General features: G+C 36.7%; 1 protein-coding gene across 1 annotated transcript in view; it reads left to right on the forward strand.

Annotated features, from left to right (window-relative positions):
* The window catches only part of GALNT1 (polypeptide N-acetylgalactosaminyltransferase 1), a 55,043-nt gene that overhangs the window by 20,452 nt on the left and 6,659 nt on the right, over window positions 1-27,932 (forward strand). Inside the window, exons 3-8 of the mRNA XM_008948535.1 lie at window positions 547-721; window positions 13,933-14,099; window positions 19,545-19,752; window positions 21,339-21,509; window positions 22,885-23,002; window positions 23,963-24,143. Coding sequence (XP_008946783.1) covers window positions 547-721; window positions 13,933-14,099; window positions 19,545-19,752; window positions 21,339-21,509; window positions 22,885-23,002; window positions 23,963-24,143 — 1,020 coding nt within the window. The remainder of the gene's footprint in view (window positions 1-546; window positions 722-13,932; window positions 14,100-19,544; window positions 19,753-21,338; window positions 21,510-22,884; window positions 23,003-23,962; window positions 24,144-27,932) is intronic.

Below are 27,932 nucleotides of genomic sequence, written 5' to 3' on the forward strand. Positions count from 1 at the left end.
GTCTGATATTTGATATTTAAGTTTTCTTTGGTATAAACATGTCAGGTGTTTCTGTGTTGAGTACTAATGTCAAACTCCAAAATGTAGTAATGTTGACTCAAAATAATGTTAGTAAAACCAAGAGAAATGCTTTCCAAACTGTAAATGCCAATGTCATTCTGTCAAAATAAAACTTTGGAAATCAATATAAAGTTACACTCTTAATTTAGTCATTACGAAAATCCCTGTACAGGAAAATTCAACTATTCGTGAAAAGCTTGTGTGTGTAAGAACAGTCTGGGATATAAATGTCTGTTTTTCCAGCACTTTAACAGTAAGGTCAATTAGGACACGATGATAGATAGATACAAACCCTTGCTGGTTTTACAAATCAATTGTGGTGTCTCAGAGTAGCACTTTCATTAATTCTGTTAAATTCCGAAACGTGAAGGTTTGCTTTCACTTCCAGAATCAAGTGGTTTTAAAATTTGATTTTAAACAGGAATACTCCTACAGTGTAAAATAAACAAAAGCAAGGATAAAAGCCAATGTTTTATTTATTCTTAGTTCCAGAACCCATCCAAAAACCACATGAAGGACCTGGAGAGATGGGAAAACCTGTGGTCATTCCGAAAGAGGAGCAAGAAAAAATGAAAGAAATGTTTAAAATAAATCAATTTAATTTAATGGCAAGTGAAATGATTGCACTCAACAGATCTTTACCTGATGTCAGGTTAGAAGGGTAAGTGCTTTATGTTGTATTAAAAATGTACTCTCTTAAATGAAGAATGTGCAAAGAGTGATCCAAATCGAGAGGTGAGTTCTGTAGGGTGTTACTGTTGAAGCAGAAAGTCGGAGGGTTTCCTGGATGTGTGGTGCTTATTTGTAAAATAAAATTGAACAGCAGAAACCAGTTTTCTTCAGTGTTGTTTAACTGTGAATCTGATTACAAGTATGAAGCCTGTTTGGGGAATAGAAATTAATTTGTTTGAAGGAAGACAAAAGTTAAGACTTGATGCTTCAGGAAAAAATTACGTATTCGAAAAATCTAGCCACTGCTTGTAATGAGGCAGATTACTATTCTGCATTATATGAAATAGAAAAAAATTTGATGATAAGAAATAAATACTTGAAAAAATTTCTTACCTAATAAAATGTGCAAAGACTTATTTAGATTACATTGTAATGTTTTCTAATATCTATCTGGTTTGTTTCGATCTTACTTCTGAAATATTGATCGTTTCAGAGCTATTAGAGTCATAAGTAATTAAAAAGAAAAATCATAGCATTGTTTTAAATGAAGCTAAGATTGCTTTACTCTCTTGGGGTTACTCTGGCAGGGTAACTGATGACTCCCCCCACCCGCAACCCCTCTGGTTTATGAAAGGGACTCTTAAGTTAAAGTTCATGAAACAAGATTTTCCCAATCAATTATCTGCATTCTCCTGCAAGAATCAGATGCCATAGAAACCCCTATTCTTTAGAAGCTCTGCTGTTACTTCTGTATACACAAGGCTGGATTCTTTTGTTTGCATTTCCTACATCAGAAGATAATATTAGAAGAATGCGATGAAGCTCTGGCTGCTTTTCATTTTTAATGAGTGGTAAAGAGCTGGTTTGTAGGTACCTTCATCTATTGTAATGCATGTGAGTTCCTGGTAGTAGTGCTGGTGTTCTTAATTGAGCCATATATTTTTCAAAATGATTTCATGAGTTAGAAATAATGTAACTTTTCAATTGATTTTCAGATATATTATTAGTCAGATTTTATGGTCACTACTTTGCCTGTTTCTCAGTATAGTGGAAGAATAGAAATTATGAACTTGCAGGGTGTTCTTTCAAAAGACATTTCGACATATTCTGACATATTTTGGGAGGGGTTACATCCTTCTCCCATGTTATTGCTCTTTCCGTGGTTGTAGCTTGGCAATGGGATCTTTTGGCACAATTCATGCAGATTCATATGTAGTGTCTGCCCTTTTGTCACACTCTCTAAAAGATAAGAAATTGCCTCCCTACAAAGTGGTGACTTCCACTGGTTAATTAAGGACTTAACATTCCTTAGCATGGTTAGCAATCTCAACCTCTTAGCTGTTAGGGAAATCATGAGTTTTGCTAGAGGCTTTTGTCAAAACTTGGATGCTAATCTGGAGTGACTTCTGTATCTTTTTTTCTGGAAGACCTGAATGGAAGGAATAAAACTTTGGGGCAATGATAGTTACAACAGTGGGTTATTTCGAATACGAACATGAGTGGTTTTTTCATTATGAACCTGGAAGTATGGGGAAAGCTAAATGACATAATCTGTTTATCAGCATTCATATTGGAAAACTTACATGTATATTTTCTACCATTTTTATAGTGTAAGTACAAAGATAAGAAAATAAATGTATGTCTCTAAATGGTTGACTTAATCATAAGCTTTGTGAAGTCTAGACTTTGAATTAACCAAAAATGGAAAGATAAATTGTTATAAACTATTAAAACTTTTTTTACCTAAGCATCACTCAAGCTTTTGAAGGCAAATGCCATGCTCTGCAGTTTTTCACAGTGAGATACACATTATGAATTCAGAAATGTTGCATCTGTTTCCGTTTTCCATTTGTACGGACAAAAATACTATCACAATATTATGTGTGTTAAAGTGGAGTCTTAGGACAAAATTTTATGTAAGGTTTCAGGGCAGAGTTGAGTTTTCTGCGTTTTGTAAATTGCCACCAACATTTTTAACATTTATTTACTATGTGCATTTTTAGTAGAAATTTTTGAGAGAAGTGTTCCCACAAATGCTCTTCCTTTTGGTGTTTTGTGGTTTTGTTTTGGTTTTTTTTCTGTATGTACTCTATAAGTATACTTGCACTAAGAATTTGGGGAGTGGATTAACATTTCCTCACTACATCTGAAAACAAGAAATACTGTGTTTAGAAGGGAACAGTATCTTAATCTGTATGTGTGGATTAATGCTGCTTCCCAAGAAAACTGGAGCTACTTTCAAACTTGTGAAAACTATAAATATGCTTCAGTGTTGCATGTGTGTCTTATGAAAGTATTAGTTAAAATACTCCCATGATCAGGAACACTTTCTGCTGTGTTACTGGAGTTGCTTCTCTTGTAACTCGTTCTGTCTGTATCCCTGCTAATATGGAAACAGTTTGGGGAGAAGGAAAACGGGTAATTCTAATCATTCCTCACCACATTTATGTGCTTAAAGCACAGCTGCCTGTAGCACTTTCACTCAAGGTTTTGAAAAAGCAGGATGTGTTCAAAGGCACACTTAGCTATGCAGTCATGTAGTTTTCTTCACAGGTTTTGTGGGTTGCTTCCTTCAATGTGTATAGGGAGAAGATGTGACTCCAAGTCTTATGTTTTTTTGGCATGTCAGTTCTTCTGAAATACAGAAGGCTATAAAAGTTTTGCCTGACAGTTAATCATTGAAAAGCTGGTGGAATTAGGTGTGCCAGAACCCATTTGCCATGTATTTAACAGAGATGGCATATCCTGTCAGCAGGAGAGCAGCTTTTGAAATAGTCTGCATTATCCTTCCCATTAAGTTCTAGTTGTGCCAAACCTCCCTGTCTTCTGTGCAAAGTCAGGCACAGTTGTGTACCAGCTCAGTCCTCGAGTGCTCCTAGGTTAATCTCTGTAGAGGGTTCACTCCAGGCATGAAATTTGGCCAAGAAATTTTATTTCCTTACTAGAAAAAGAAAAATGTGAGCTGTTTTAATAACTTCTAGGCACTTCTCCAGCTTTGGGAACTCCTCAGTATGAGACATCAACAGAAGCAACAGAAGCTGAAATCTGTGTTCTGCTGAGCTGTGCCTCAGTCATGTTAACAGGTTTATATTTATTTTTATTATTTGGCAAAAAATTACCGAGACACAAAGATGCCTTTAAAATTCTTGACATATGCCTGAATATCTAGTTGTTTTGTGTTTGTAAGCAGGAACATTATTCTATTTATTCTCTTTTTTCCAACTGAATGATGGGCATAACAGAAAAAGATAACCAGGAGTAACTTTTTAGCCTGGATACTTCTCTGAATCTTGACTGGGGCATGTTAGTGTAACCAACTGATGCAACTGACAGGGCCACAACCTCTGGTGGGATGTTGTTGTGGGGGAGCAAGCAGCTAAGTGTAGGAGATTGGTTTGAAGTTGTTAACAGAGTAATTCTTGTAAGTGCGTCTTATTCTGGTCTGTGAATCAGTCATCAGAGTGGGAGTTGATTCACAGATGCTGGGGAAATATGCAGCTGTGGGCTTGACATGACAGCAGAGTAAACGGTGGGTGATTAGGAACACTGGAGTCTTGCCTTGATTTTGCTGAAGATGAGAGAGGAATGAATAAAATAGGTGTCAATGAAATGACTAACACAGGTGTTCAGCTGTGTCTTAGACTGGTATTCAGGCTGGAAAGTGGTGTGGTTAAATGCATGAAATTTGTATGTGTCTTATGACTTGATTTTGCTCAATGCTATTTGAGGTGATTTGGAAAGCTACTTTGCAAAAAAGAAAAAGTACTGTGTTCCAAGACTGAGCTTTACAGGCTGTATTCATTAGTTAATAATTTGTGGAATATATAAAACATTTAAGGAGACATTTGGCTCCCTGATGTGAGTATAAACCAAATTCTGACTTTTTTACAGTAGGAAAGAGCATCTTGAAATGTTCTTTCTTTTCCATGTACAAGTGGTCAAGGCTGGAAGCAATGCAGGCATGAGGCATAGCTGGGACAGAATGATGTAGTTTGTGTAACCTCTAGTCTCCACTGGAGCTTATGATGCAGCACTAGGAGGGTGTCATATTTAGCAGGTTGAAACTTCCTGGAAAGATGATGGGGTTCTTCAAGCAAACCTGCAGCAGGGAGGAGTGTGGATAACTTTGGGTTACCTTGGCAACCCTTTCTCCAAGGCTGCAATCCTGTAGAATTTGGCATAAAAGATCTTCCTTGTAATTTTGTTCCTTAGTTGGTACAATTTTGCCAGAATTAAGAGTATCAGATATCTTATTATACCTCAGTATATATCTGTAAGATTTAGGTTCTTTTAACTGTCCTTTTTCAAACTGTCTCTACTCAGGTGGTAGGTATGTTGGACTTTGAGTGGTATAAATAGTCTTAGGGTGTAATCAGTGTTTTCAGCCAGGTGACCCTACATGTTTGGATGTATGCTCAAACAAACTATGACTTCACCCACTTAGAAAACTACATCTTATTTTTCTATGAAGACCTTAATGTTTAACTAGTACAGTAATGTGGTAAGTTCCAGTTGTTATTGAAGGCTTTTTTTGCTGACTTTTTTTTTGACTACCTATTGAAGGTAGTTTTTGCTTTAAACTACCCTGCTGAGTTCCTGCTACCAAGATGACTTTCACAACTAAGAGGAAGCAGAATGATTTTTTTTTTCTGGGGTTCAAAGCTTTTCTTCTAAGTCTAACCTACCTAAGTGTTGTGGAGTTCATAGCAATTATGTTGGGCTCTTCTGAGTAAGTCCTTCATGTGACTAATTCTGTCACCTCTTTGCTTTGTATTTAGATTTAGACGTTGTTGATTATATGGTACAATATAATGCTTTTCAGTTTTGAGACTGCAGTGTGCAACATACATGTGCTTTAAAAATGCATTGTTGATTTTAAGCCTGAAATGTACATGTGAGGATATGCAGGAGTTTGGATTTCTAACTTCTCAGAACAAATTTATTTGCTGTATACATTAAGATGTTTAGGTACAATCACAATATGGCACATTCATAAAATTTACACAATCCCTGTGTGAGGAGAATGGTTTGAGAAAACCAATTTGTAGTAAAACTAGTAAAGTCACACATGCAAGAGCATACTCTTGAAACTCAAATGTGTGACATTTTATGGTTATTTTTAATGGCAGCATTTGAAGTATTCACTTCTGTGTGAGGCCTTGTGCAGGTGCTCTCTTTGTTTTTAACTATTTTAATTCAGGAGAAGAGTTGAGGGTATAGTTTTATACTACATATAATATGGTGTAAATGCGAACTGCAGCCGAAAGAAGTCTTCTCACTGGTTTTGTTGACAGTGATCTGACAATTGTGTGGCCTTGGTGTTCATGGACTGGATGGAGGATTGCACACCAAAAAGAGGGAAAATGTATATTTTGTTGCATCAGTGAACTGAAGCAACACATCCAGCCTCTGTATGGTTATCCTAGCTGGTGCAAAGAAGGGGATGGAACAAAATTGTAATGGTGAAAAATGGGGTTATTGCTTTTAGTGCCAGCCCACAGTTGCACCAGATGAGGTAGAACATGGGGGGGGGAAAATGTTCTTACAGAAAGTGTGTATTAAAATCCTGTAAGGTCATGGAGATTGAAATAGCTCCGTAAATTGTGAAGCGCTTTGTGAACTTTTGGTATTCATTTAACTCAGGCCATAGTGATGTAAAAGATAATAAAAAAGAGCAAATTTGTCAGCGTAGGTGTGGAGGACCTCAGAAGCTTATTCGGTGTTTTGTTACAAGCTAGAAGTCCAAGCTGTTAAACTGGCGTGTGTAAAGGAAGTCTGCTGATCTGATCACCAGCTGATCTGATCACCAGCAATGTAACTTTCAGCAATGTCTTGCTGGAAGTCTGAAAGCATGGGAGATACTAAAGAGTTTACAGTTCTTTCAAGCAGGAATATTTTTTCATCTGGCTTTTGTGGTGCATAAAGCTTGTTATTGGCCCACTGTCCAATCAACATTTGGAAGTGTTCAGGCTGACTTTTAATGAGTTAGGTGGAAGAGATTACCAATAAATCTTTTTTCCTAGAGAAAGTTTAGAGGAGAAAAAGCCACTTTAAAAATAATCTTGCTTCCTGTAAACTGGTGGTTTTCCATATAGCCATGTGTACATGGATATATGCATACATGTTTTACATGTGGTTTTGTATATACACACAAACATTTGGCAATCTCATTCTTAGTTATGAGTGTTTTCTATTTTGGATGAGCAGCTATATCCTGAACTTCAGTCAAATTGATAGGTTAAGGATGGAAAATAGTTTGGTTAGAGATCTAAGGTTCAATTTCATCTTTAAAGACAGAATTGTCAAGAGGTGCTTTCCTGTAATCACTTTCAGAACAAGGAAAATAGTCAATTGCAGTTAATTATTTTTGTGAAATTCTGCTTGAATTCTGTAACCACAATGGTTTTAAGGACCATTTTGGATTTTGTTTCCAGGGTCTAAAGAAGATTTCCACTTGACTCATGAGATAATGCGGCCTTTCTTATATCCAAATCTTTGAGATCAGAAGAAAGGAAAATTTCATACTCTTGATGTCAGGTAAATTACATAATACTATTGAAGGCAGACATTAAACAGGCTGGATGGAAATGCTTAAATAAGAATAAGGGATTTTCCTGCATTCAGGTCACATGTTCAGAAAGATTAATTGAAGTTACTACATGAATTATAGAAACAAAGACCTCTTTCTAAACCAAGTTGCTCTGATTTGACTGGAAGAAGCAGTTTCAGGGATAGCATGAAGTTTTGTTGCAGCCTTATTTGCAGGCTCTTCTCTTTTTGCGGCCACAAGCTTAAAACTACGGTTGTATGCAAAATCTGGGTAGTGAAAAGTGGTTTGGCACGTTACGACAGGCAGTGATGCTATCTCTCTCCAAAGTACTCCTTCTGGCCCCTTTAGCTGCGTTGTTTCTGTGTGAAAATTAGATCTTTATCCAGCTCCATCGTGTTCAATTTGGAAGCTTGGGGTATTCTTAAAATTTGTCAGAAGCAGATTTATTAACACACTTGTTCATAATGATATCATGAGGCTGCTGGTCATAGCCAGGAAAGACTAAGTTGGTGTTTACCAGGAACACACCACTTGAGTGCTGGTGGTTCTTGCTGTAGTGTTTTGACACTCTGCGCTACAGGGCGTTATCCTGTGATGGAAAAGTAGGTCACTCTCAGCAGCTTCAGGGTGACTCTATTTCAAAACTGTTTTCAGCCATGTTTTAGGTAGAGAGGAGTTTTTGTAGAGCAGTAGTAGAGAGGGCATAGCTGTGCCTCAGCTTTGTTGCGTTAATTTTACTGCAGTGTCTGTTATGGCAAATGGTCAAGTAAACAAAGAAGTGCTGATATTTTTATGGCAGTGCAGTGATATTAATCAGATATCAGTAATTAAATCCTGAAGGTTCATGAGAGGAGTTCAGATTTTCTGATTTTCTTCTTTATTGATCTGTCATTAACTTGGGTAACCTCAATAGAAATTAAATGTGTATTTTCAGTTCTTAAGGATACCAGTGCTTACTTGCGTGAAACTCCAATATATTTTCATACTGATGAGTATGCTGTTTATACTGCATCAGTAATATTAAGCAGATTTATTACAAGGACTGTGCTGTGTACCATTTCCTCAAAACCTCAGCTCTAACCTGATTTTCAGCAAGACTTGGATTATTCCTTTGTCAAATTTAAGTTCTGGGACATAGTTTATTTATAACTGCAGCTTTTATTTATAGTTGTTTGTAGTATGCAAGACAAAAGAGTGTACTAAATTTGTGAGATGACTAAATGTTTCCCTCCCTGCCCCAATCTCTTGTTAGTACAGCTTTCAAAAACACATCGACACTGCATTATACTGTACATACAAGCTCTAGTCAGAGCTCCACTGGGATTTCCCAACTGAAGTGCTTCATGCACAGGAGACACTTTTGCTTGTGTTCCATCTCTCCTTTATCAGAGTGCTCTGAGCTGTGTGCACTGGGCTGGAAAACAAGGATTGCATACGTGGTTTACTGCTGTTAATGTTTTTGAGCCACTGTAAGTTATTGGATGTGCCTTGTTCCTTTGAAAGACTGGTGGAATCTGGGAGTAAAATTGGTATCAGGTATAGCAAATAATGGCTCAGGTACTGGCTGAGTCGATTAATTTTTGTGATTAGATTAGCATGAGTAGCCATGATTTGAAAATTATGTATTGGAAAAAAAAGAATGCTCCAATGATACAATGTCCTCTCATTGCTCCTCTGTGGAGAACAACCTGTTGACAGCATCAGAGTGGGTAGGGATCTATCCTGTAGTATTAAGTATTTATACTTAATGAATGTAGCATTTATTTCTAATTCATAATAAAGACATATTTCTAGAAAATAACCTGGGGTTTTTTTCATGTTTTGCCTCAGTGAATAAGGTTTTAAAGTTTTACTCATTTCTCACTGCATAAACATTATGGTAATGTATAACTGATTTCCTACAAGACCTCTGCTCTGTGTGTATTTTTTTTTTTTTTTTTGAGTGAGATTCTTTAGCCTGTTGAAACAAAAGTGTTTAAGAGCTATTAGTGTATTAAATCCCATTTTATTACATTGCTTTCAGAAATTATTCAGCATGACTTGGATGGGTGTGCAAACAGATCACTGCTAATGTTGTAAATATTTGTCTTTCAAGATATGACAATATTAAACATGTAGTACTCAGTCTTGGTTTTTAGAAAAAATTTCTGTGTATATTGATCCATGAATACAATTTTGTAGCATTGATAAAATGCCAAGTGCTATTCTGTAATAAGATGGCTGCACAGTTGAATTTTTTTTCAAGGTAATATTTGAAGCGTTTGTGAACATTCCAACAGTAAACTGAAATCTCCTGATAGATTTCTTCTGTCCCTGCAGGGATGAAGCACATTTTTCTCATTTTTTCACTGGCGTGAGAGAAGAGAGAGTCTTCCAGTTCTGCCAGATGTGGAGAAGGGTCTAGAGTGTACAGTTGTGGTGTTGTATGGGACACAGAATGAAGAGTTGCTTCTTTCTGTGCAAGATTATGCCAAAGAAGGAATTAAACTCTGATATTTAAAGGCTTAATTTTGTTCGGACAGAATTGCCCTACTTCTGGTTATGTTTGTAATGTTTTCTGTGGACTATTTGTACCCTAGACTGAAAGAGAAAGTAGGAAAGCAGTTTGAGAGGCTCTTCGGGTGCATTTGAAGTAGCATCAGGTGGCTTTCAAGGGACTATACATAATTCACTGAATTAAATTCTCCTTGGGATTTTTTTTCTGAACATCTTCCTGTCTAAAATGTGCAGATTTTCTGTATAAGATTCTGTTAACAACACCACAAAAAGTTGTGATGATGGAGAAACATAACACAATTCATAACTGCTTTTGGCCTTCCATTTTAAAAACCATTGTAATGGGTTTAAAACTTTGAAATCAGGCCACAGGGTGTTAGGGACAACAACCTGTATTTATTTTGCTGTTACTTTTCTTCTTTAGCAATGTTATATACATATATGCTAGGATCTGTCCTTCCTTATTTCCTTTTAGTCCATTAAATTACTTCAGTTTATGAAGGTCTTGCTGCCTTTGTTTCCTAATTACGTCAAAGCAAGAAATAAAATATTAGGGAAGAACACAATGCTCATGCAGCTGAAGCTTGGGATTTCAGTGCATGAGGCAGACTTTCTATGGAAGAACAATACTATTTTGAGCATTGGAATGTGTATGTTAAGAAATGTCTGCTAATTTTGCTTTTTGTCTTGATCTCGTTTTAACAATCTGGTGTATTCTTTTTCCATGTCTCTAGGTAATAGGGCAGTGAGTCTGTGCTTGCATTTAAAATGTCTGACATGTTGGGGGCATTTCCACACTCTAAATAATTATGGAGTCACATTAGCTGAGAGTTTGCATGGTGAACACCATAGATTAAGGAAAGGATGATGCATTCCGTGTGAAGTAGACATTCTCAGCTGCCCTTGGGAGTCTTCATTAAACTACCAGAGATGGTGTGCCTTCCTAATATTATGCACTCCTTTTTAGAACTGTTGGAGGCATTATCCAACAAAAGGAACATAATGTATTAGTAGTTAATTAAAATTCAAATTGTCCTTAATTCATACCCTATGTGTCATACCCCTCACAGTTATATTCTGTTACTAATGTTGCATAACTGTTGGTTGAAATGAATGCTTTCTTTTAAGCTCTGTAGTAATCCCTTTCTGAGATAATTTGTTTTCAAATAAAGGACAAAAATTATTCCTCTTTTAAATGTTTTTAGTAAGGTTAAAACACGATGTTTATATAGAAGACTAATGCTCTAATCACAGGTGTCAACTTTTCCATGTTATTTCTCTTATGTTCTGTAGCAATATGTTTGTGAGAGGGAAGGAGTGTATGTGATTTTTTTGAAAGTTAAAACCAGGCTTTTTTATTTGTATGTATTCACAAAAGTTTGTACAAAGATAGTTGAATATAGGTGAAAGAAGTAGTAAAAATCAATTAGTGTATTTAAAAAAAATCAGATACCATGCTATTTTTTCTTTTATCCTGCCTGCGTCAACGAATCGTGGCAGAATAACTTCACAAAAACCACTTTATTAAGAGTAGCATTCAAAAATGCCAAGGCAATTGCATTATGAAACACCTTTGTGTTTCATGTGGCAGCGTTTTACATAATGGTAAACCATCAGTCTAGGGTCAGTCACTCCAGAAAGTGCTGATCTCTGGGGATGAGAATAGGCAAGTATCATTATGGAAAGGAGGATCTTCACCTTCTGCAGGACAGAGCAGTGGGAATGCCAGTTGGAATGGCTGGCAGAGGGGAGGGGTGTCCCAAAAAATTAGTGTGAATCTTCCTTTTAGTGGTGAAAGGTTCCCCTTGAAAGATGGAACTTACATAGGTTGATATACTTCAGACAGCATAAGGGTTTATACATGTGGTAATCCCTGATTGCTTGGCTGGCTTTTATTATACCAGCTTTGGCTGGCTTTTATTATTTGAGATCAGTAACATAAAATATTCTGTAAAACCGTAAAAAAAAAAAAAAAAAGGCAAGGCCAGAGATGAGAGATTTCATATTACAATAGTAGATCCTGTGGCTACCCCAGCAAGATATTCCTGGTGAATGACATGTTGTTACTGTTTTTCACAGAGAACTGCTGGCAGGCGTCTCAACTTTTTAACAAATATTCTGCCAAAAAGTAGAGGAACAATTGGTGGGTTTGTATTATTACTGTAGCTGAAGGTCTGCAATCAGATACTTATTTTCTTACCTGAGGAGCAGTGCAGCAGAGGGAATAAAACATCAGGAATTTTCTTTTAAAGTCACAAAGTAGTCTGAACAAGTGACAAACTAGAGGGAAAGTTATGTGACTTGTGATTGAATTTTTCATCTAAAATTTGTGGCATTTTTGTGAAAAGCTATTTTATTTTAAGTGATACCACAGAAATTACTGTATCAGTTGGCTAGCTTTGTTAGTTTTTTTTTTAATATTTTCTGATTTAATTTAAATATAGGGATGGTTTCCAAAATGGGGATGGCTGCTTTCCCTGAATATTTTGATGTTCACTTCAGCATAGTGGGTAACCAGATTTGACCATAATTTTATAAAAAGCTTTTCCTAGATATTTCTTCAGTTGTAGCTGGATGTACTGGTCTTTGCTGGGATCTCAGTTCATATTGATCTTTTGTCACCACCTCAGAGCTGAAATGTCTATGTGCTATGAGAGCTGCTCTCGCTTAAAAGAGCTCTGGCTAACCAAGTTATGCAGCAAATATAGGTGTTAGAAACGACAGCCAAAATGAGCTCAAGGTGTCACTGACTGGGGTGGGATTAGATGCTGATGCCATGATGCTGTGTTGGTCTGCTCTTCCTTCAGTACTGTTTTTGTACAGTTAGAGTAGAGGACATGCATTATGTACTTCTCAAGCCCTTAGAAAAGGTGATACATTAGCTAATACTTAACGTATTTTAATACCCTGCTGTTAAGGTGATAGTCACAAATACATAGCATGTTTTAATAACATTTAGATCAGGTTACATTACAGTGAATCCACTCAATAATTCTGGCTCTAATAAAAGCTTTTTTTTTGGAATGAAGCACCACTGCGTATAGGTCTTTTTTTGCTTCAGTGTTTTCCTCGTGCTTGAGGTCTGCATATATTTTGTTAAATTTGATTCTTAAAGGATTTAGTACCATGAAACGTTATATAAGTTTGTGTGCTTTTTGAATGTGCAGGAGGAACAGATTAGTGCAGAGAACACTTAAATTTGCATGGTTATTTTTTAGAACAGAATTGTATTTTCAGAGTTGTTAGGAGTATTTTATGTACAATGAATGGATTTTTTAGGAGATACTGAAAATATCCCTTCTTTAAAGACAGCATTGCAGACTGTAAAATGTTGGCTGCGTGTGATGTTACTTGGAATGTATGTCATATTTTGCATAAATGTTCTATATATGCTGTTAGGAAAATGAAGCTTAGTCTTCCTTGCTGACTTTGGAATATGAATATAATTCTCTTTAAATTTGATTAACCTGTATAGTACTTCCAACACATATACAATGAGAAGAAAAAACCATGTCTTCCTGTAATATAAATAGTTTAAATTATGAAGTATACATAACTTCCCAGTATGATAGGTAGCATGCCTGTAGTCTTGACTTTTTACAAACATGAACTGTGTCCAGAATTCTTTATCTCTTTTAGCTGTTACTTGGTTTTGTTCATTATGTATATTTTTTTATAGCATTTTCTTAACATATATTTTCATAACGTTTCTTACCTTGTGTATCTCTCTCCATTCTCCCTCTGTTTCCATTACAATACTAAGGTTTCTCCCTTGCCCTCTGAAGAAATGCAAGCATAATTTAGGAGCTTGCGTTAGTGTATCTGGACAGGCAACTCTTCACAAAACAGGAGTAGTGGAAATAAATAATCTATTATTATCTCTCTGTATTAGCAGCATGGATGTCTCATTTCTAGAACCGGTTATTGAACTGAGGTTCTAGTTTGATACTGGTAGGATGAAATATGTAGATGTATACATAAAAGGATGCTTTTAGGTAAAAATACAAATCTCTGCATCTTTTAATCCATTGTCATACTTTGCATACAATTAATATATCATGAATTTTATTATTAATACTCATAAACAAACCTCAAGCTATAGTTCGAATTGAAGGCTTGGCCTTCACAAATATATGCCTTATTTTTGTTTCTAGGTGTAAAACAAAGGTGTACGTGGACAACCTTCCCACCACGAGCGTTGTGATTGTCTTTCACAACGAGGCCTGGAGCACGCTCCTGCGCACTGTCCACAGCGTGATAAACCGCTCCCCGCGGCACATGCTGGAGGAGATCGTCCTCGTCGATGATGCCAGTGAGAGAGGTAAGGATCCTGTCGGTGCCTGCGCTTGCTGTTCTTCTCACTTCAGAGGCTGAAACTGACTTTCTACAGGCTTAGCTGTTCTCAGCAAAACAGAATAGCTGGGGCAGGGGAGGGCAGAGTGAACAATGCCCATTTTGAAATACAGGTGGGTCGTTCTCTGTGGAAAGCTGGTGTCGGTTTATCTGTTTGTGGACTTTTCTCTTGACAGTGTAGAATTTCCATTTTGCTAGTGTTTTTTTTTTCTATTCCAGCTTTGATGTTTTGCATTTAGAATTTTAACACATTCCTAAAGCTTGAGAGCATTTAATACTTGAATCGTCTGGTAAATAATAGGAAGGGCAGTGATGCAAAATCCATATTCTGCTGCTTATGGTAATTCCAACTTCAGAGTAAGATGGCTGATGGTTATCCAAACAATAAGATCTGTCCAAACAAGGTCTATGTATGAAGAGAGACACTGGATTCAGATCACATGGTGTAAGTAGCATGGATCGCAACATTTAATGGGAGATTTTATGAGAGTTATTAAGCATTCCAGTGGTTAACAGAGTTTTTGGAGCTGAATACCTTTAGGAGTGGATTTTTACGCTTTATGGTTGGCATGGTAAAATGTATAGTGAGTTTATTCTTCAGGTTGTATGTGTCTACAATGCTGTAGCATATTAACTGACCTATTCCAAACTGTGTAGGTCTAGAGTACAGCTGGTTGTGAAGTAGCTGAGTAAAGAAAGATCATATCGGCTAACTGAGCTCTGACCAACCTGTTTTCCTAAGGAAGCACAGCTCATGCACTCAGGTTGTGTCTGCACTGGCACCGATCGGTGTTGCTTTCTTCTCTCAGGCACCCTCGCTTCCGCTTTCTTGCGTGATAGTAATTTTAACTACCTCAGCCAATTTCAGTGCAATTTGGAAGAAAGGACAAAGGTCTTAAATACAATTGTGCCCTGGCAGCAGAGGAGGAATGCCCATACAAAGGGCAAGGTTGCCACAAACATGTTCCAGATTAGACAAGACGTGATTAAGTTTTGCTTTTAGAAGGTACAAGATCAACTTTTCACCATTTTCACTTGTGGGCAGTTTGTAGTTACACCTTTCAATGTCTTGCAGTTTTTCAACCTTCAGAGAAAAATTTCACATTTCTTTGGTTCTAATGCATGTGAAACTGCTCACCTCTCTTGGGAGTTGTTCCCAGGGAGCAATCCTCTTTTTAACATGGATGCTGATATTTGGATTCTGAGTGCCTATGCTAGGTTATTGTGCAGGTATAAACTTCCTTAATGGAACAGACAGTACATATGTTTTGGTTGGTTAGCTTTTGTGCACACAGTCTTGCTAGGAAAACAAAGTTTATTGCAAGTGTGCTCTGTTTTATTTGTCAAAACAGTCCTTAACATTAATTCAAATCAGTACTAACGGTTAATTGTGGCAGGTCAGCTTTCAATAGGACCTAGAAATAAAGAGCAAGCTAATGTTTAAATAATGTAGACATAATATTTCTTATGTTTTGCCTCTTCAATTTCTGTTTTAGAAAAAATCGGTTTTAACACAGTAATAGCCGTGTCCTCATTATGAAGAATTATTGTCTGATTTTAAAAGTATGTGACTTCAGATAACTTTTCTGTTTCTGGGTTTGAGTTAGGTAATAAAAGAAAGGGAGATGAAAGATCCAGCATTTCAGACTTCTTTGGGAGTGTTACTGAACCTGTTGTAATATTTAGTTTTGAAATCTGTGATCTTCATTTGAGATCACTTAGATACCTTTTATTTGTAGATATTTTCAGCAATTACTGCAAGGTGGTTTTTTGTTTGTTTTCCAAAAGCTTGTTATGGTTCCAGCAAGTATCCTTATACTTTAAACAAAGCGGAACAGTATGATGCCTGAAAATGTGAAGCATTTAGCATATGCTACTTAAGCATTCTGTTTGTGTTGAACTAAAACAGCAGATTTTTCCAGAAAAAGAAAATGTTCAGCCCAAGTAGTGTGTTTTGAATTCTAGCATAAGAGTCAATTTAATTGGAATGAAGTAAGCATTCAGCCTGCCCAAAGCACACTTTGTACCTGCTAGTGTCATGCTCTTAGAAGAATGAATTTGCATATCATACACTTACTTACACCAAAAAGAAAAGCTTTGGAGAAACAAGACACGTCTGTAACATTGTTCTCTGGTTACTGATCAGAATTGCATGTTTAGTTATTGAGCATTGATATTTGGTAACTCTTAGGAAAAAAAAAAAATTAACAGGAGAAATTAGGATTAGTCAGTACTTAAAACTAGGTCAACACTGAATGGCCAAGCCTGGTAGGCTGATTGCATCAGGATAGAATGCACTCACAGAAATTAGCTATACAGATACAGATCAAGGCAATGTAGCCAAAGCTAAATTCCTGCCGATTACACCTTAAAAAATTATTCACATTTCTTAAAACTGTTTGCATGCTTATGCATGATAAGTCTGTTTTATTGTCATTTAATGAAATGTTTGCAACTTCATTTTTCATATTCATAAAATGTGACTCAGTAATAGAATTGGCAAGGTATTTTTTAACTTATGCACTTTTCTTGAACTTAAATGTGTTTGCTTTTTTGGCTTTCTTAGTTCTGCTAGTGCCACAGAAGACGCTCTTTAAATTGTCCATAGTCCTAGGTAAATTTATATACCCTTTTGATACAGAAAAAGTTTGAAAAGCATATGCATCAGAAGGAGTTAAATAAAACTAAATTATACCTCTGAAAATGCATGTATTATTGTTATTCCCAAGTAGAAGTGCTTGGGGGTGTGGGGCGGGGGGGTGTTGTTTCTTTTAATATTATCAAATCTCACTCTCTGGAATGTATGAGGCAATGCTAAAAAATTACTCTACTGTCATCCTGGGTCACTCGTAAACAATTTTTATAATGCAAAAAACTTCTCATTTGAATGTTTAGTGTAGGATTCAGTATAAATATGAGCAATAGGTTAGTACAGAAAATCATCTCTACAGCTTGTTCTGGCATCTCCCGTAAGCCAAAATGTATTCCATGCACTAAAAGACTCTTCAAATACTCTTTTATATAGAAAAATGAAAATCTCACCATAAAAGCAGCTTTTACCATTTTCTGGATAGATGAATAGTCCAAAACTCTGGAATCTTGCTACTTGAACTAAAGGGAGCAGTTTGTGAGAGATGTGTATTCCTCTAAGAGAGAGTGCTGGAGGGGAAATACTCTGCTTAGATTTGTATTTAACCCTGACTGCTGGTAGCAGAGGAACACCAGAAGTCTCGATGCCACAGTTATTTTCTGTAGGGATGAGGCATCAAACTTTTACCTTCTTGTTGGTTTTGCTGAAATTCTAGTAGTATTTTAAGGGCAAAGTTATTGAACGTCTGTTTGGCCCAGTGTTTTGTTTCTGGGAGTAATACTTTCTGGACTTTTGAACAAGGTGGTAGTTCATAAAATGATGTTTATGGACATGGTTAAACACAGGAGAACAATTGTTATTAACCCTATTCCCTCCACAGTGAAAATACTGCTCACATCTGCGATTGTTTTGTAGAGGGGGAAAAACTGAAAAGTATTTGAAAAGATAAGTTGAAGTACTTTACAGAGAAAGTGTAGGTAGGACTTCATATTTTTATATTAAATAACCCATTACTTTCTTTAATGTAACTTTTTGTTTCATGCTAGTTCTTGACTGGCTGCAGTTTTATTATTGAAATCTTTCTCTCTTCCTCCTGGTAGAGCTTTACCTTACTATTACGTGCAAACTGTACATGCAAAGACCAGTGTCACAGCCTATATTCATTTGGCTTTAAGTAGTTAGAGCTACTTCAAAAGGTTATCGGTACAGCACCTGCAGTGAACATGCCAATCTGTGTGACTTGCTCATGAGCTGGTTAGCATAGAGAGAAATGCTTTACTCTTTCATTGTCTTTGTTTATGTCATGGGAGCCATATACATTAAAACTATAAATGCTACCGTGATACTAGTGCTTTTAAATTAGTGGCTTTGGAAGGCTACACTGTAAAGAGGTTGGAGTATATTTATTACACACTCAGTCAGCCCAAATGACCTCTGTTTGTGCTCAACTCCAAAAGGCCTCCAAAATGTTCAAACATGTGCACTTCATTTGTACTAATAAATATTTATTCGAGTCTCTGTTAATATGCAAAATAAGGATTAACTTGCTTTGAGTTTCGCCAGAGTCAAATATTTAAGATTTATCAACCGCTTAGGCTCTTTTAGCACACTTCTGCATTCAGGATGTGTCAGAACTTATTTCTGTGGGTTTTAGTGACAGTCCAACAATGGATGGAAAAAAATGAGGAGGCAATTAGGATTCATTCATGTGGAGCAGTGGTAAGGAATGGTAATCACCCTTAGGTCAGATCCAACCACATGAGATTTACAAAACAGCCACTGAGAGTTCATGCCTGCTTTTTTTCTCCCTTCAGTGTCATGCTTATTTTTGTTTGAGGTACTTACTATCTTGTGCTAAATGCTACTACAGGCTTCACACTGTTGTAGTACAACTCCCATGTGCTTTGAGTGAATAATACATTGTGTGGCTGTGTTATAAGGCTGTGTTTGCCTTCTTTACAGATTTGAAGTCTGCAAGTTATTGCAGAAGTAAGTTTCTGTGCCTGTCATTTGCATTCTCCCTCAATTCTTTGTTCTTCCTTTGGCACCATGCATCATAGTCTAATTTTTCACGATGGACAAAAACTGTGCCTGGCAATGGAAAATTTGTTAATTTGGCAGTTCTTTGTAATGCAAACAATTTTGAGTCTCTAGGCATCTGGTAGTCAGTTATGGCTGTTCTATTTTGAATAATTTTTTCCTCAGCTAAGCACAAGTTTATTAGTGTTGCAGATACCCATTTATGCATAGCTCATTTTTTTTCTAAATTTTTCTTTTTAGGTGTTATAGTGATAATTTAATAAAAAAATGTTAAACAGAAAGTTATTGAGAAAGCACAATCGAAAAAAGTATTAGATCATGTTTTAAACTGCTTGCAGAGAACTTACCTGTAAGTTACATTCCTGTAGGAGATAATTTATGCTTAGCTAGTTGGATCATTTACTGTATTCTCTTGGCAGGGAAGTGTTATGTCCAAGAGCACTAAAGCATATGTTTTTGAAAGTAAGAGTCACATGTACTCCATAATAAAAAAAATTGCCTATTCCATTTGGTTTCTGTGTCAACATTCTGCACTTTCTTAATTTTTGTTTTTTTCATAAAGAAGAAATGAAGAGGAGAAAGAACTAACTGCTTTAGCAAGTGAAGCACATGGAAACATGGAAGGGCATATTGTGAAATGTAGAATAAGCAGGAGAGGAAACTAGCTGAGAAAGCAGGAAAAGGATCAGGAAGAAATGTCTCTTAATTGAATTCTTCATCCAAAAAAAAGGAAAGCTGAAGTATGTAACTGACACTTTCCATGGTTTTGATCATTCTTTGCAGATTTCTTGAAAAGACCACTGGAAAATTATGTGAAAAAATTAAAAGTACCAGTTCATGTGATTCGAATGGAACAGCGTTCTGGATTGATTAGAGCCAGATTAAAGGGGGCTGCTGCTTCAAAAGGCCAGGTCATCACCTTCTTAGATGCTCATTGTGAATGTACAGTAGGCTGGCTTGAACCTCTGCTGGCAAGGATCAAAGCTGACAGGTAATTACCCATCTATTGTTTTTTTCAGTTATTAACAAGTGTTCCAAGTATTACAATATAGCATACACACAGTTATCTACAGCTGGATAAATTCTCATTGGTGTAGGGATAAAAGGCTAATTCACTACACCTTTTAAAAAGTGAAGCTTAGTTTAAAGTGAAGCTTATTTTGGGATGCATGGGATAATGTGTTGAATAGCAGGCGATCTGAGCATGAATGAAATTGAGAAAGCAGTGCAATTTGGGGTTTTCTGTCTCCACCCTAGCCAATTCCTGCATGAATTTGGGAAGATATTCCTGAGAAGGAAATGGAGCCCTGATAGCATGTAACACCAACACCGTGAGCAAGAACTGTTACATTTACAGTTTTCAGGTTCTCATTGTGACTTCTTTATTTCATAATGTATTTGTATTGTGGAAATCTGTGCTGTGACTTGGTCTTCTGGGATGTCTAAAGTTAGAATAGTTGCTGGAATCCTACTGTTTTACACTGCAGTAACATGACTTTATATTTCTATCATAAGTCAATATCCACAACACTTATATCCATGATAGTGTAACGGAAATTGTATTGAGGAGTGGTGAGAGGGAACAAACAAGTGAGAATGGTTTGCTTTACAAAACATCTGAGCAGTAACTCTGTAGCTGCACACTAGTCTGTTAGTAAGCATTATAATAAATAGACTAAATATTAAGTTTGGTGTTACACATCTCTATTTTCTTCTCACGGTTATAGATAAAAAACACTTTTACCACTTAATGCTACAAAATATAGTATTACATGATGAAAAAGCTACATGTGATAAAGAATCTTTGTTCAGCACTGTGCTAAAACAAAATATTAACCTTTAAGTTATCGTTAATACACTTTGTGAGATGATGATAAATGGTTAAAATTTGTGTAAATGATTCAACTAAGTAAGTCCTTTAAATTTAATTGAAATCCAGAATCTTTTTACAGAGCTTTCCGTGAGAGGAAGCCTGCTTATAGATAGTTACTTAAGTGTCTTTAAGATCATTAGAATAGGTTTATGTGAGTGTATGTCTTAATAATGTCAAGACAGTGGTCAAGGAGACCTCCTTCTGCTGACTTTGATGCTGTAGTTATGCTTTGTTTACAATTACTATAATTTCTTAGTCCTGAGGGCAATAAGAATACTTCTCCAGGGCTAATGACCAAGTTTACATTTAAAGAAATACAACTTACTTTGACTGCTTAGCTAGGAACAAAAATATCTTGTTTTCTATACAATCAGTCTGTAGCAATGAGAAAGCTGTGGTCAGTTTTCTTCCATCTGCAGAGGGATGAATATTTATTACTGGTAATACTGCAAATACTATTTAAAGAAGGAGCTGGTATTGCCAAAATTACATCAGAAAACAACATTTTCCTTTAGATGAATTAACTCTAATCAGCAAGACAGTATTTGAATATGTTTCATTATAATAATCAATATATTTAGTACTGTTGTTAAGACATGGCATTATGAAATTTAAAATGTATGTGTTAAAATTTAAGAAAAATAATCCAGCCCACCCTTTTTGACACTTTTAATTAAAAGGTTTTGGTTCTTCCCTTTTCATAGGAGAACAGTAGTGTGTCCTATCATTGACGTAATTAGCGACGACACCTTTGAATATATGGCAGGTTCTGACATGACCTATGGTGGATTCAACTGGAAACTGAATTTTCGTTGGTATCCTGTTCCTCAGAGAGAGATGGATCGACGGAAAGGAGATCGAACCCTTCCTGTTAGGTAATGAGAAATTATTAAATTGGTTAAAATGTTCACCTGAGCTTTACTCGTATCCTTTCTAGGTTAGTCTTGTAAGTACTTAAATTATGCTGTAGCATCATTTTATTCTGCTTGAAGAAACAGCAGAAAAGTTATTTTACATGGATTGGTTGTTGGTAACTTTTGGTAGCAATGAAGGAAGCATAAGCTTGCCATTTTTTTAAGTTTCATGTCAATTACCATTGGTTTACTAGTTTTTAACTAGTTTTTATACTGATGCATATGTTTTTATTGAAGCTCATTTTAATCTTTTTATATTGAACCTTATTTTTACTTTTTTATTCTGACAAAATAAATTGCATTTTGAAAAGATTCATTAGTTTTTGGCATGTGCATATGTATTTGTGTGTGCATACATTTATAAACTTAATGACTTTGAATTGCATGTATCAGAGGTGAATTTATGCCTGCCTGTCATTTAGGTATTATCACAAAGGTAATGAGAGGGAAGTTGTGTTTTAATGTGTAGTTTTTAACAATTGCAGACTTACATTGTCTGGCTTCACTTCTCTGAAAAGTGGGCAATTGCCTTTTCTGGAATATGGCCTTTATTGGTTTTTGTTTGGTTTTCATTTAAGAAATCCAGAGGTCTTCTCAGGACATGGCTAATTGTATTCCACATCCTCCTGCCCCCGTTTCCTTTTTAGGGGAAATAAACTCACAACTTTGTTACATTGTGGCCTAGCTTATTTTGTGTGTCTTTCTGGAAAATGACTAGTGATAGAAAATTATTTATGCTAAAAGTGTAAATAATTTGTATACTCAAACTACAGAGTTATATCATCAGTCTAACTTACGTATTGTTGACTAAGAAAATGGAAATTTGAGAGATCTTGCTACAGTTGGGAGAAACCAGCAATTTTATTTTTTTTACCAACAAGTAATTTGTAAAGAAAATCTGGATGTGACCCTAACTGTACAATTTTCTTGTCTGAAGCAATAATAATGAAAGTAAGCAGGCCACTTGATGGTCTCCCATAACTTTTCCAAGAACAGTTGCCAGAAATATAAGTTTCCTGTAAGGAGCTGGTTTCTTTTTTTATGAGTTACCAGCATTGGAGGCAGATGTTTCTCAGGAATGGCAGCAGGGGCTGTTTCTCTATCTGGACTCCAGCTTGAAGTGAGAGTATAAGGAGAACTGTCATTAACTGATTCCATCTCTGGAAAATTTTGAGTTAGCAAACACATCAGCAGTAACTGAATTTGATTGGATGCCTACTGAGAGGGAAGATGTCAGGAACTTGAGAAATAAAGCCACTTTGTTAGCGTGTGAAATGCATTTAAGTGTATGTTTTTATAGTGACTGATGTTTATTTTTTGTCTCCCTTATCCCCAGGACACCTACAATGGCAGGAGGTCTTTTTTCAATAGACAGAGATTACTTCCAGGAAATTGGAACATACGATGCTGGAATGGATATTTGGGGCGGAGAAAACTTAGAAATTTCTTTCAGGGTAGGTAAAACACTTTTCAGTATTTTGTTAACTGGGACAGTGCACCTTGAGTTCTGTAAAATATGGATCTGCGCCTGCATCAGTGTCCTCTACTGCTGAAGTTATACTTTGGAGAAACTTGACAGGAAGCAATGAGGAAAGACTGTATCTGTCAGTGAAAAATGCATGGTGACTAGCTGGCAGAGCTTTGTGATTAAAAGATTGGGGTGGTCATTCTGAAGAGTGTGTGTGTGTGTGTGTGTTAAAAGGACTTTGGTGAGGAAAGCTAATTGGAGAGCATAAGTTAAGGGTGATGCCGTCAGTGCATGCTTTAATGTGCTGGTAAAATGTGAGCATCCCTGTTACAAACTCTCTTCTTGCTCTTTTTCTAACTTAATGATTGCATCCATTCATTTGGAGTTGGGTCTAACCATTCTTGTTCTCACTTCTGTTCCTACCAGATAACACTGTTTTCTTTTAACTATCAGCTCAGAGTGTATAGGTGGATATACTCTGAAGTAGTTCAGCTTTCTGAATCTACCATTTATAGAGGTCTAAAATGAAATTAAAAATACTTTCAGAAACTTGGGAAATGTATGAGCTTTTTTTTTATATGGAAATTCTACTTTGTAATGGACTTTTTTATAACTATCACCACCTGCTAGTTCTCTGTGATTCATGTGAGCCATTTCCTTCCTTTGCTGTGAGCTTGCACAGTTCTCTAAAGTAGTCTGCTGCTGCTGCATTATTGCTGTGAAGCCTGACGTACTCTTTCTTATGCTACCTTACTCAAGCTTGTGAGCATCTTTATCTGTTGAGCCAAAAACAGGCATAATTTTCTCTTCCATGCAGGATATATTTGTTCTAGACATCAACTAACATTGTTTCTCCAGCTTAAACAGAAGCAAGTGATTAACAATTTAAAACTTTTTTTTTAACAACTTGAAGCTCTACGATAATTGGTCTATTGTTCACTTTCAGATCTGGCAGTGTGGTGGCACTTTGGAAATTGTAACGTGTTCACATGTTGGGCATGTGTTCAGAAAAGCAACACCATACACTTTTCCAGGAGGTACAGGGCAGATAATCAACAAAAATAACAGACGGCTTGCAGAAGTCTGGATGGATGAATTCAAAAACTTTTTTTACATCATTTCCCCAGGTGAGCAGGTCTTTGGTTATGAGAAGTACCTATTAAGAATTAAAGTTACTACTAGTGGGAAAAAACATGAGTATTTAAGTAAAATGTTATCGTTTTCAAGTTCATAAGACAAAGCGCATATTAGACATACATAGAGGAAAGTCTTAACAGAAAAATAATCTTGTTAGCCAGAGATGTGCCCACAAGTATAAAACTAGCCATCAAGGTACACCTCGTAATTACAGAATCATAGAATGGTTTGGGTTGGAAGGGACCTTAAATGTTCCAACCTGCTGCCATGGACAGGGACACCTTCCAGTAGACCAGGCTGCATAAAGCACCATCCGACCTGGCCTTGAACACCTCCAGGGATGGGGCATCCACAAGTTTTCTGGGCAATTTGTTCCAGTGCCTCACCACCCTCACAGTGAAGAACTTCCTTATATCTAACCTAATTCTACCCTCTTTGTTAAAGCCATTACCCCTTGTCCTGCCACTGCACAGCCTTGTAAAACACCCATCCCCATCTTTCCTGTAGGCTCCCTTTAAGTGCTGGAAGGCTTCTATAAGGTCTCTCTGGAGCCTTCTCTTCTCCAGGCTGAACAACCCCAACTCTCAGCCTGTCCTCATAGAGGTAGTGCTTCAGCCTCCCTGATCATCTTCGTGGTCCTCATCTGGACTCACTTAAGCAAGTCCATGCCTTTCTTGTGTTGAGGGCCTCACAGTTGAGCACAGCTGGAATGTGAATATGCTGGAGTTTGGCCGCTGGCTTCTGTGTTATAGGCATTCCAAGTTGAATAGATCAGAAGTGATTTAAGTGAAAACCTGTAGCAGGAGTAGCAAAAGCTAACATCTTCTGGCTTGGTGGAGCTTTCACTTTGCTATCCAGAGTATGGGGGCAAGTTGCCAATATACTTGACTGTGGTGATATTTATGATGTTTCTTAAAATGGATGTTAACAAAACAAGAGGATGTAAAATATGGGAGCAGATTTCCTATCAACTCTAACTTTCTGAAAAAAAAAAAAAAAATTCAGGGAAAGAAAGGAAACCTGGTAAATACTAAATTACTGCTTTCCACTACAGGGTATTTTTGTTGTTGTTATTTAAAAGACAAATGGAGAGACAAACTTTCAGTAGTAACAGACATCCCTTATAAAGGTTTTAGATGTTCAAGACTAAATAACTAAATGCCATGTGGTAGTTCTGTATGCCATGTCTACTTATCCAAAGATGTATCTTTGTAGCTAGTATCTCTTCATTACTTGATTATTAAGCCTGCATTAGTATTGAAATTTAAGTGTAATACAATGTAGTGTGGCTCTGAACACTGTCAAATTTAGATCACAGGTTTTAAGAATACTTGTGAGAACAAGTGACTGTGCAGATTTACGGTGGCTTTTTGTCTTAAGAGAAGGCATTACTCAGATAAGACTGTGTAAGATTTTTTTAATAAAAAAATAATTCTTGCTACTACTGTAAGCTTTGTAGGTGAAACCTACCAGCTAGCAGCTTATGGTTACTGCATTGAGTTGTTATTAATGAAGCATTATGAATTCAGATGTAACATGTATAGATACTCCCATACATATACTCAGAAAAATTGTATATAAATAGGTGCAATCAATTTTGGTTAAGATTGCTTTTATGCATCTGTGTCAAACTTCATTTTAAAGTGTACTAAGCTGGAACACCTATCTATAAAAATAACTTAATTCTTAGAAACACATGTAAGTTACTGAAAACCATGATAAGGCCCTGATACCTTATATATAATCCCTATAGTCCTTTGATTTCACGTTGTAGGTATAAGCTACAAAAGGAGTTAAACTGAATTTTGTAGCATTGTTATTTTGACAGGACTTTCATAGATTTGCAGTATTGTAGAATATGCATGAATTCTCCTGTTGGAGAAAAGGAATGAAGTAATTTAATATAAAATAGATTACAGTATTTTCTTAAATTATGAAAGTAACTTAAGCAATTATCTATAATTGCACTGTGTCTTTTCTCTCCTTTCAAAAGATGCAAATCTGCATACAAACTATGGGATCGTGTTCTTGCCAAGCTCTTCTTAGAGCATCTGCACCTGACACGAGATCTCGTTTGTGCACTCATATCTGTGCTGACACTGCACAGAAGTTTGATAGTAGAATTTCCAAGAGTTTCAAGATTAGGACTATATAGTACCTGTGTAAGTTGAGATATTCTGAAATTGGTTTGTTGCCTGGGGCTGTGAGGAGAATAGTTAGTACTGTGGGTTGTTCTTAGCTATGGCGTGATACCTACTGTCAGAAAATGAGCACATAAATGTACTCAGCACTGCTCATGCCTCTCACTCCCCAAATCCATGTAAGTTGAGAGCCAGTAGGTATTAACTGGAAAAAATACTATTTTGGGAAGTTCACAACCCTCTTACTGTTGTTATAGTACTGTTATCTCTAGTCTTATCTGAGTGTTGCAGATGCTGATTTTTACCTGTTGACAGCAAATAACATCAGTGTAAATTTCATTTAGTCTTTCGGGCCAATGGTTGTCTTAGGAACTTGGTGAATCTCTGTTACATTGGCTCATTTAGCCATACTCTGCTTCTCTAGGTGTCCTTCTAATGTAAAATGTTTAGTTCTTGCAGAATGATAGTGTAGTGACCCTCTAGCAGAGTTCAGCATGAAGCCTGTGAAGCTGTTTGCTAGTACAATGTGTATTTTCAATGTTACTATGACAGTGTCACGAGCTCTTGGAAGGAGCAAGGTGAGGATTTTTAAGCTGATGCTGGTTTGCAGGCTTCTGTGCAGATGAGGAAAACAGTCAATCCGCTATGCACTGAGGGTTTTTTTTCTCATTAGTTGACATGGATGAGAAAATTGGATTTTAAAGGAGGTAATATACTGACAGGCATCATTGAGCCTAGCTAACACAAAATTTGTTTCCTCCTTTATGTCCTTTTCTGCTTCCCTAAGATAATGAACCACAGTGGGATTGGTCTGGGAAAGCAAACCTAAGATTCTCACGTGGATTTCCCACTTCACATACTCTCTGTTGTCTGAAGGAAAAAAAAAAAAACACACCACACCAAACAACACAACCAACTTGCTGCTTGAATGATAGGAACTCGAGACTTTTTACTATTGATGTAATGTGGTTAAATGGAAAGCTGCCCTCTTGAAAACTAAGCCTGTAATCCTTTTTTCTTTAATAAGTACAGCCTAGTAGAAACTATTCCTTATCTGTTTTAAGCTTTTGTGCTTTTTAGAAGCCATCTCTCTTCTTAGAAGTGGTTAAGTACAGATGGAGGTTGGGCAGGACAGTGTTGCAGCAGCTGCTGCTGCTCTGCCAAAATCAAGGCTCTCTCCCAGCACGCAGCAGCTGTTGGCAGTAGTGGCACTGGCTGTAGTCTTTTCTCCTTAGCTGACAGCTTTCCTCAGTCGTGTGTTACAGCAGGACACTGTCTCCCAGAGCCAGCCTCTTAGGCTTTCAGGAAACAGATCCAGCATGTGCAGGTGCATAGTCTGATTCCTGGCTTTGGTTGTTCTGTTCTGCTAGCCTTCCATCACTTTATTCAGTCTGAAATACTAGGACTGGATTGTCTAAGGTGAGACTTTGCAAAATAGCTATATCAGTTGAATAGCTTGCTGTGAGTGCCTTGCTCTTCATGGCAGATGATAGGGCTTTACCTCCCCACACTCAGTGATCATTCATTTATGTCAACTGATTGGACTTGATGAGCTTGTCAGGATTATTTGCCCTGTGGGCTAGCTCTTTACGGGTTAAGTTAGCACCTGTGTCAGCACAGGATATGCAGCACGAATCT

This window comes from Merops nubicus, unplaced genomic scaffold, assembly GCF_000691845.1.
Source record: "Merops nubicus isolate BGI_N331 unplaced genomic scaffold, ASM69184v1 scaffold5001, whole genome shotgun sequence".
NCBI lineage: Eukaryota > Metazoa > Chordata > Aves > Coraciiformes > Meropidae > Merops > Merops nubicus.